Source organism: Diadema setosum, chromosome 12, assembly GCF_964275005.1.
Source record: "Diadema setosum chromosome 12, eeDiaSeto1, whole genome shotgun sequence".
Classification (NCBI taxonomy): domain Eukaryota; kingdom Metazoa; phylum Echinodermata; class Echinoidea; order Diadematoida; family Diadematidae; genus Diadema; species Diadema setosum.
Genome location: NC_092696.1, coordinates 39,007,252 through 39,016,830, shown reverse-complemented (window position 1 = coordinate 39,016,830; position 9,579 = coordinate 39,007,252). Strand labels below are relative to the sequence as shown.

The following is a 9,579-nucleotide window of genomic DNA, read 5'->3' as shown; positions in this document are numbered from 1 at the left end:
ACCTCCCAAAAAAGATGGGAATTTTTTTGTTTACAGCCCAAATTCACTTTTTTTTTAAGCCCTGCCACTCAATGTGCAAACTGTCTGAAGTCATAGACTAGCACAACAGGGGATTACCCTAATTTCCATGAGTGCTCACATCTGATTGGTCAAGAGTTTCCTGGCCTTGCTGTAACAATGGATGAATCTGTGAACAATGAACCTTTATTGGGGATATTGTTTTACAATGTATACTCTCTGGACATTTCAAGCTTCTGAATAACAAAATCTGTAAGTACACCCTTTACCTACCTTTTAAAAAATTATGTAATTATCCGGTTTTTTGTGTAATTATGTTTTTTTCTTATTTTCTATCAGATAGTTAACAATTGCTTTTAACATTTCAGTCCCACATATATGATTTGGTGTTGGCAATGTTTGAACTACTGCGCTATATCTTAAAAACTATTCAAATGAAGGCTTTTCAGAATCAGCAATTATTTACTTGTAATATAAAATGAGTCAGTTAAGAAAATACAATGCAACCCCTTTTTATTTTATTTCATTTGATTGAAAAGTGCCGCTAAAATCCGTTTTTTTTTCAACTGTGCGCCCTACACTAGTTAGTCTCTATATTCAGACCCAGATTAAAAAAAAGTGGACAAGACCTGCTTCAATCCAAATTTGAATGGGAAGTTGTGTGTATAATTTGATTATTGTGTATGTGTGTGTATTTGTATGTGAGTGTATCTTGTTCATGTAGGCCTATTAAACAAACAAGATTAATTTTTGATGTGTGTATTCATCAGGTTTTAAAGTTAAAATGGTTTCAAGAAAGTAAATAAGGAAAATTAAATGTGGGAAAGTGATTAATAAAAGGCCTAACCCTTTTCAAGAAATGTAACGTTAGTGGGATTCCACAAAATCCTGGGCCTGCTTCATTTTCATTTTGTGCACACCATGGGACATTGTGCACTGGATGTGCACTGAGATGCAAAATAGTTTTGTATGTCCAGTTCAACCGAGGAAGCCAGGTATTTCACAGACAAGGCTAGTCTATGAGGGCTCAATCTTGTTACATTTTTTTTTCAGGCCAATTTAGCAAATTGCCAAAGCTGCTTGTTACAGTACTGACAGTAGATGGTACAACCTGTGACTGTGAACAGAGTCAATGGTCCCCCGCCCACTGCAGTGTTGCTACAGAGTAGCCTGTTCCTACCGGTAATTTTGCAGCAGGGGACGCATAATGCCACACCAACGTATACCAATACACAGTGCGCCCAGATTGGCAAGTATGGGAACGAATAAATAACTTTGTTAAAGGTTATGGCTAGTAACTGATCAGTGCATGCTGGGGGATGATTGTTCCAATTCTTGTGGGATTCATCTAAGAGTACATTGTCTATTGTTGTGTGAAAAAAATAGGCCTATTTGCTTCAGAACCGTCTCATATTCAAGTAATGTGCAGGTGAATGCCCTGTCACTGTGTAGGCATGCTAACCTGGAAACATTAAATTGCACATTACTTGAATATGAGACCATTCTGATGCAAATGAAGAGTTTGTTCGCAAAAACCGATAAGTCCATATTTGCCAAGTGGAGATATTTGCGATTAGAGGTCAAGAAAAATAAAGAGAATAATAAGAAAATTTTCGCTTCTTTTGGCCATGACTTAAAAAATGTACCTTTATATGTAGTGACCGTACTTAAAAATCTTCAAAAATGGACTTACTAAGTATCGGTTTTTGCAAACACACTCTTCAAATAATTTTCACAAAATAATAGATATATAATGTACCTGGTACTCTTAAATGAATCCCACAAGGATTGGAACAATCATTCCCCAGCATTCCCATTGATTCCCAGTGATCAGTTACTAGCCATCCCCGTTAAGAATGAACATCTGAGTGTGGTTGAGGGCTCATTGGAAGCAGAATTGTATTGTCTTGATAATCAAAGAAGAAAATTAAAAACATGATGGGGGAGGGGTATCTGGGCACTAACTACCATATTGAGGCATATTCACATTTTTGACATATTTTGGCAAAAAATGCTAACCTGAGCGTGGTTGAGGGCAATGCATTGCTCACAATGAATGTCATTTGAAATCCAATGATGACATAAACTTTACATAATTTTCATCATGGATGGTCATGTTCAAATCAAGTTACACGTGTAAGTTATATAACTTTGAAAAATTGTCTGTTTATTGTTTGATGTTTTTTGCAAACTTTCACCAAAAGAAAAAAACAAAAGAAGAGACAAAGCTGGTGGTATGAAGATATCTATGAATTTTATTAAAGTTGTCTCATGACAAGGTTATTCCTTTTACTTTGAATATTTTACACTCCTGTTCCCTAAAATATGATGCATTGGTTTTCATTGTCAGACACATCCTGATGAAAACCACTGACATGAAAAGTGATGGATAAAATGAATCCCGAAAGGAGTGGCAGCGATGAATTGTCATCAACGTCTTACGAACATGCATGCATTCTATGTTGCGGTCAACCATGTACCAAAAGTGACTGTTTGGATAATATCACTGACCAAAAATGGGATTCCATTCAGGAAAAGTCTTTACGATGGAAAGAACTCGATCGTTTTCAAAACGTATGAAAATGTGGACTGGGAGAATGGGCCAGAAGGTTATTACATGCACAGCGCTTGTTACACAAGTTTATCTAGCCAGCGCTGTCTTTCTCAAGCAGAAAAACGAAAACGCAAACTAGACAAAGATCTTGAAGGAGGTAACCAATCAGGTGAGAAGGATCCATCTCCAGCCACCAGCCCCTTTTCTCCCAAGAAGCTCCGGTCAAGTGTAGGTATTGTGCACGACAAAAACGTATTCGTGTGGTGCAATAGAGGTCCCTACAAAAGTAGTCATCGTGACTGGGGGCAGTTGCTCCTCCTATCAACGAAGGACGCCTGGAAAAAATTCAAGTTACACACTGTACATGTGGAAGATCCGGTCCTGAGGTCGAGGCTCAATACACTGATTGCATCAATTCCGGACTGTGAAACAGCTTTCGGCTGGGAAATCCGCTACCACCGGGGCTGCTGGCGTGACTACATTTCCCATGCCAAGCCTCTTTCAGATGAAGTTACTCAACACCTGCAGAATGTTAATCTACGAGAAGCACAAGCCATCTTCTTCAATCACGTTCGTCAGGTGATCTTCGAGAACCATGAATTTCGGACAGTGCAGAGTCTACTGCAGGACTACCAACGAATTATCTGAAATCATGGACATGAAGCCAAGGTAAAGTCGAGCTACGTGAAGGAGATTCTCTTAAAGGAATTTGAGGAAGACATCGGGTTTCATAAAAGCAGTCAGCAAAATGTGAGTGAAATGGTATTTGATAGAAGAGCGGCTGATTCATACGTAGAAGCAGCACTATCTTCGCTGGGTATAAGCGATGACCAGTTGGTGAAGAATGTTGCAGTACGACTAAGAGAGCAAGTTGAAGCGACAAATACTGTTCCCTGGCCTCCAAATGTATCAGAGTTGGAGAGAGAAGAGGACCTCAATGAGCCCCTCTTAAAGCTGATAACATGGCTAAAACACCCAAATAGGTCAGAAGTTGACAATTCAGCTGTCCGTTCAATTGGGTCGATCCTCACAAGCTACATCACGGGAATGCGCACTGCCTTTGAGGTGAATCTCTCTGTCTTGCTGCATGGACTAACCAAAAGTAGAGAGATCATTGACCTCCTGCACAAAGATGGCATAGGCATCAGCTACAATGACGTTCTGACGTTGCGAGATTTCTGGGTGTTCAGTGACCTCAAGGGTTCCCTTAACTGTCCCTCCGAACTTGCCTTTGGGAAGCCTGCAATTGCTGTAGTCGACAATGATGACTTTAAGAGTGACACGTTGACTGGTGCTGGCCAGGCGCATCGAACTAACGTCATGTTCGTGCAGCCAGACACTTTTGATGAACCCTCTGAAAATCAGGAGGAGAGGACAAACTTAACACCTCAGTTCCTATCAACATCTCTCAAAGAGATTGGAGGCGAAATGCAGCACGTCAAGCCGTACAAGACAGTTAAGCGTGGGGAACCGCCTATTCGAGAACGAGCCACAGATGACAGCCCTCCTCAAGACACATCCATGCAAAGAACTCGTGGTGTGATCCATGCGTTGGCTAGAGCTCAGGATGACCGAACACGTCCTAAACCGGAGGAACAGACGTACCAGGGTTTTCAGGTTTCCAGGCAAGAATGTCAAATGCTGACGAGAAGAGTCGAGCTATATACCACATGACCTATCCCGATCCACCCAGTAAGACTGTTCTCAATGATGTTCTATGTAAGCTCGCAAAGGCAATCGAAGAGAAAAGGATGCCTTTCGCAATTATCGTTGGTGACCATCCCGTCTACGTGCTCATGCTAGAGCTGAAAAGTGAAAACCCACAACAGTTCAGCAAAATCTTACCATTCATGGGTGCCTTTCATATTCAGATGTCATTCATGTACACGATATACAAAAGGTTCCATGGATCGGGTCTCTCAGATGTGTTGGTAGCTGCAGGTGTTATTGCAGACGGATCGGTTGATCAAGCCCTCCGTGGAAAACACTTCAAGCGTGGGGTTCGCTGTCTTCGCCTGTTCTACGAGACTCTGGTTCATCATGCCCTAGACAAGCGTTTGGAAGGTTCTCCTCTATCCGAAGAGGTGAAGTCATCTCTTGCCAAACTCAGACATGAGATTGATGCTCAAGGACTTGCGGATGTACACACAGGGTTAGAGCACAATGCAGAGGTAAAAGACCTTATCGAGACACTGTTCAGGGATTTCGATGGTGCCCCCTTGGCAGAATACTGGTTATCCTTCATGGAAATGGTGGAAATTCTGACCCAAAATATCCACGCACTCAGAACAAGCAACTGGAATGAGTACAAATCTTCGCTCAAACTGATGCTTCCATGGATGCAAATCTACGACAATGACAAGTATGGTCGGCATCTTCCAGATTTCATTGCAGTTCTTGATACCCTTCCTGAGAAACAGGCTGCATTCATGGAAGATGGTTTGTTTGCTCAGTCCATGACAGGAAATCCGTATTCGTGTGTCGCTCTGGACATATGGATTGAGTCAACTATGAACAAGGGCTCCAAGCTGAAATCTGGTTGGCTGGCCATCCTGAACAATGAGAAACAACTCCTATCAAATACACGCAACGTGAATAACATCAATCGAGTGAGACGAGCTGTTCATCATCATGCTAATCGCAAGAAGCATAGGAAAGCAGAGCATGCAGATTGCTCATCTAGCAAAAGAAGGAAGGATGAACAAGCGGTGCAGGATATTAGTTCGTGTCTCAATGAATTTGAGTGTGACCCGTTTGACCACGCTAACCAGACACTGCGGTCCCTTCAGTCAGGAATCCCAGCCTCCGATTCCCTTGCTGTAGATCTGGCATCAGCCAAGACGGATGGTAGGAGAAAAGTGAAGGAGTTCATGGATGAGAGGGTATACTCGAAAACCAAGACTTTGAATGACAGAGTTCATCGGAGTAAGCGAAAGAACTTTTCCAGTCAAGAAGTGAAAAGAGGAGTAGCCGACAATTTGAAGGGTAAGGCGGAGGGAATGGAGCGCGATGCCATGGCGTCAGTTGTTGGACTAGTTGACAGCAGTGGGACACTACAACTTGAAGATATCTTGCAGCATCGTGTCACGCCTGAGTGCCTTTCTATCTTCAATGCAAACGGAACATTCCGCAAGTCACAGAAAAGCAAACTTCTACAAAAACTGACCATGGATGAGACTCCAGAACCTGAGGTGTATACATCCCTTATTGACATGGGTCTCATGTGGCGTCTTGCAGTCCCGACCATTGAGGACAGGGAGAAGAGGGACGGAAGCCAGTATACCTGGGGCGACTATGCACAGAAAGTGGTGAACACTATCAACAGTAGGCACCGAAATGCGGAGAGGATCATTTGCGTAAATGATTCCTACGACCAGGACTACAACATTAAAGACAGTGAAAGACACTTCGACAGAAACAGATGCCAACAAAGAATGTCTTCATGAAGGCAGAGGACAAGTTTCCCTCTAGCAAGGATTTCCATGCCCTGCTAGGTAAGCCTGCTAACAAGATCCGCCTACAGGCATTTCTTCAAAAGGAACTCCAGAAAGTGGCGTTAACAACAGGGACCGAGATTATCTATTGTGTAGTCGGCAGTTACGCACGGAATCTCACTACGGGTGAGGATTTGCCTGAACTCCTATGCTTCCAAGCTGAAGCAGACACTGCCATGTTCACGATGTATAGTGCACTTCGGTCAGATGGCTACAAAGCAGCAGTTATACTTGACACAGAAGACACTGACAACTATGTTCAAGCAGCATATGTTGCTCATAGGACGTCAGGGAACTTGTGCTTGAAACGCAAACATCATCTGATTGATGCCAAACGTCTGTGCAGTGAAGGAATGTCTCAATCCATCATTGCAATACATGTCATTAGTGGATGTGACCATAACTCTGCTTTTTTCGGAGCAAGTAAATTGCGGATTGTAGGACGCTTGGTCACTTCGAAAGAGGCCCATAGTCTGCTTGCAAAATGTGGCACCCAGCTTCCAGCCCCACAGGATGTCATCAGCGATTTAGAACAGTTCGTCATTCGCTACGTCTATGGTAATTCCAGAAGCAAGACACCAGGAGAAGCCCGGGCTGCAAAGTGGAGGGCCCAGAAGAAGAAGAGCACCATGCGATTAATGCCTGACTCAGACAGTTTGTATCAGCACCTGCTTCGTGCAAACTATCTTGCATATTTGCTTAAGCATTTTCAGATGCAAAGTCACCCATCACCGATAGGACATGGATGGCATCTGGTAAACGGACTGTGTCTACCTGTACGATCAACAGAACCCCCACTTCCCTTGTCCATGTCGGAACCACCCAAGGAAACACAGAGAGCAACAGTGATGAGAGCAGCAATGGTGCAGAGAGTGATTCTGATAGTGACAGTGACTCATACATTGATGCCTCATGTACTGATAGTGTCAGTGACTCGTGTGGAGATAGTGATGTAGCCGACTACTAAGGTATGTTGGACTTTGAAGTTAACAGTTGGCGACATCAAAATTTTCCAGATGTGATGAATGTTAAAAATTATGTAATCATAATGTAAGCATTCTATCAGATTATGGTATCAACAGAAAGCTTGGCACCGATAACCTTTGTTTTGACATCAAGATCAGCTTTCTAGACAACTTAGAAATCGAGAAACAATAGCAAATGTATGTCGGCGGCCATATTGGCGGCCATATTGGCGGCCATATTGGCGGCCATATTGGATTTCACTGCAATGAACATGTTTTACCCCCCCCCCCCCAAAAAAAAAAGAAGCATGGTAATTCTTAACCCCCAAAACCTATGTCGAAACACCAAAATCAACCTCCTAGGTGAATTAGTTACTGAGATATTATAGGCAGTGACAGCCATTTTGGCGGCCATTTTGAATTTGGGGCTGTAGAAAAAATTCCCATCATTTTTGTGAGGTACATAGGAGCTCATTTTCCTTCAAAATGATTAAGAATGACAAATCCACTGAGAAAAAAAGGTTCAGAGAGGTTGGTCACGGAACCACCCAAGATGACTCTACTATACTTCAGAGATATGTCTGTCAAAAGCTAGGCGTGAATCAAACCACACTCCCAGATTCCGTGCAGAATCAACAGGATAAATATCAACATCAATCACTTTCAGGCTTTCAGTGCGTAATTTTGAAACTTGCTGTTGAGTGCCACATATTACAAATTCGGTTTTCTTATCATTGAGTAGAAGATTGTTGGATAATAACCAATTGTGAAGATGCACAATACATCACTCTATAATAGACACAGTATAATTTTCATCTGCTGCAGTAGGTGAAAAAGAGATGTACAGCTGTGTATCATCCGCATAGGTATGACACATTACTTCTGGGAAATTGTGTTGGATTTCATGGAACAACCTACTAGCATACAAAGTAAAAAGAAGGGGACCCAGGCAGGAGCCTTGGGGCACACCCCAGGGTACATCAAACTCCTTGGACATACTGGAATCGACCTGAACCCTCTGTCTCCTATCATTCAAATAGGACTCAAACCATGACAATGCTCTGTCAGTTATTCCAAAATGTGTTTGGAGAACATTTACAAGAATGTCGTGTCTAATCAAATCAAAAGCTGCACTCATGTCCAGTAGAACCAAAAATACCACCTGTTGCTTATTCATTGCTAACAGCAAATCATTCTTCACCTTTAATAGGGCTGTTTCTGTGTTGTGGTTTTGTCTATATGCTGACTGCATCGGTGGTAGTAAATCATTGGTTACAAGATGTTGCTGAATTTGACCTGCTACTGCTGCTTCAACCAGTTTGGACAGATATTGCAAATTACTTACAGGTCTACAATTTGAAAACTGTAAATCTGCACCGGGCTTTTTCAGTAATGGTCTAACTATAGCCAACTTCCAATTCCTGTGAAAGTGTCCACTTGTCAGAGACAGGTTGATAATTTTTGTAAGAACTGGCAATAAAATATCAATGTCCCTTACAACCAGCTTTGTGGGTATTGGATCCAATATACATGTCTTCTTGTTTAACTTCAGAACCAACTTTTGCACATCATGTGCACATAACGGAGAAAACTGTGACAACTTATTTTGAACTTCTGAATAAGAAGATTGGTTGGGGAATCCATCTGCTCTTTTTGACTGAATGTCTTTACACATTTTCACTACTTTCTGCTCAAAATACATACCCAACTCATTTACAAAATTTTCAGTATCAATGTGTGGTGGTAAATCAACTATGGACTTCTTCATATTTAACAAAGACTTTGCAATATGAAACAACTTTTTCTGATCAGCAGCATTCTCAGTTATACATCCATTATAATAATCTTGTCTAGCACGATTCATTAAAGACAAGGTCATATTAAAAAGCCATATAGATGAGCAAACTCATAAAACGCAAAACTTCGATAATCAAGACGTTGCTCAAAACTTCGGCATGAAAATTACCAAAATGGTTATAGCCATAGGCTGCTCCAGTCATAAGCACACGATTAGTCACAAAGCTCAAAATGTGACGCCCGCAACGAAGAAATGAAGAAAGGCATAGCCAAAGAATGCAAATTTATATAACGGACTAGACAGGCACTGCATGAGTGTAACGCCTGATGAAAATGTTGATAGCCTGCACTTTTCGTGGCTTTTTCGAACGAGAAGAATAAAAACTGCTGTTCACAGAGCCTCACTTTTTACATACGGTGTGCTTACATAAACTTACAACTTCTAAGTCTGTTACAAGAATGATACATCAAAGCAATGAATTTAAGCATATCTAGCTAATCATATTTATATGACAACAATAAGACAACAAAGAAAACAATAACCAGTACAGCGAGGTTCCTAGTAGAGCAGATAAGCCTAAAAATTGTGCAAAATTTGACTAAAGCATGAAACTTTCACCAGTGTTAGTACATGTTATAAGATTCATTTTAAGATCGGGAGGTAAGTTTGAATTGACCTTTGATGACCTCCAAAGGCCAATGACCTCAAAATTTGATAAAAATAGATATTTTGCGTCATTGATGAATGTTA

The 9,579-nt window shown here is 41.5% G+C and overlaps 1 protein-coding gene across 1 annotated transcript; it reads left to right on the top strand.

The window, feature by feature from the left end:
• The first annotated feature begins 2,464 nt into the window (after positions 1-2,464).
• LOC140235939 (uncharacterized) lies at positions 2,465-7,022 on the top strand. The gene is given in 3 exon segments (XM_072315931.1): positions 2,465-4,169; positions 4,172-5,995; positions 5,998-7,022. Coding segments are annotated over 3 exon segments (4,554 nt in total).
• Positions 7,023-9,579: the final 2,557 nt, after the last annotated feature.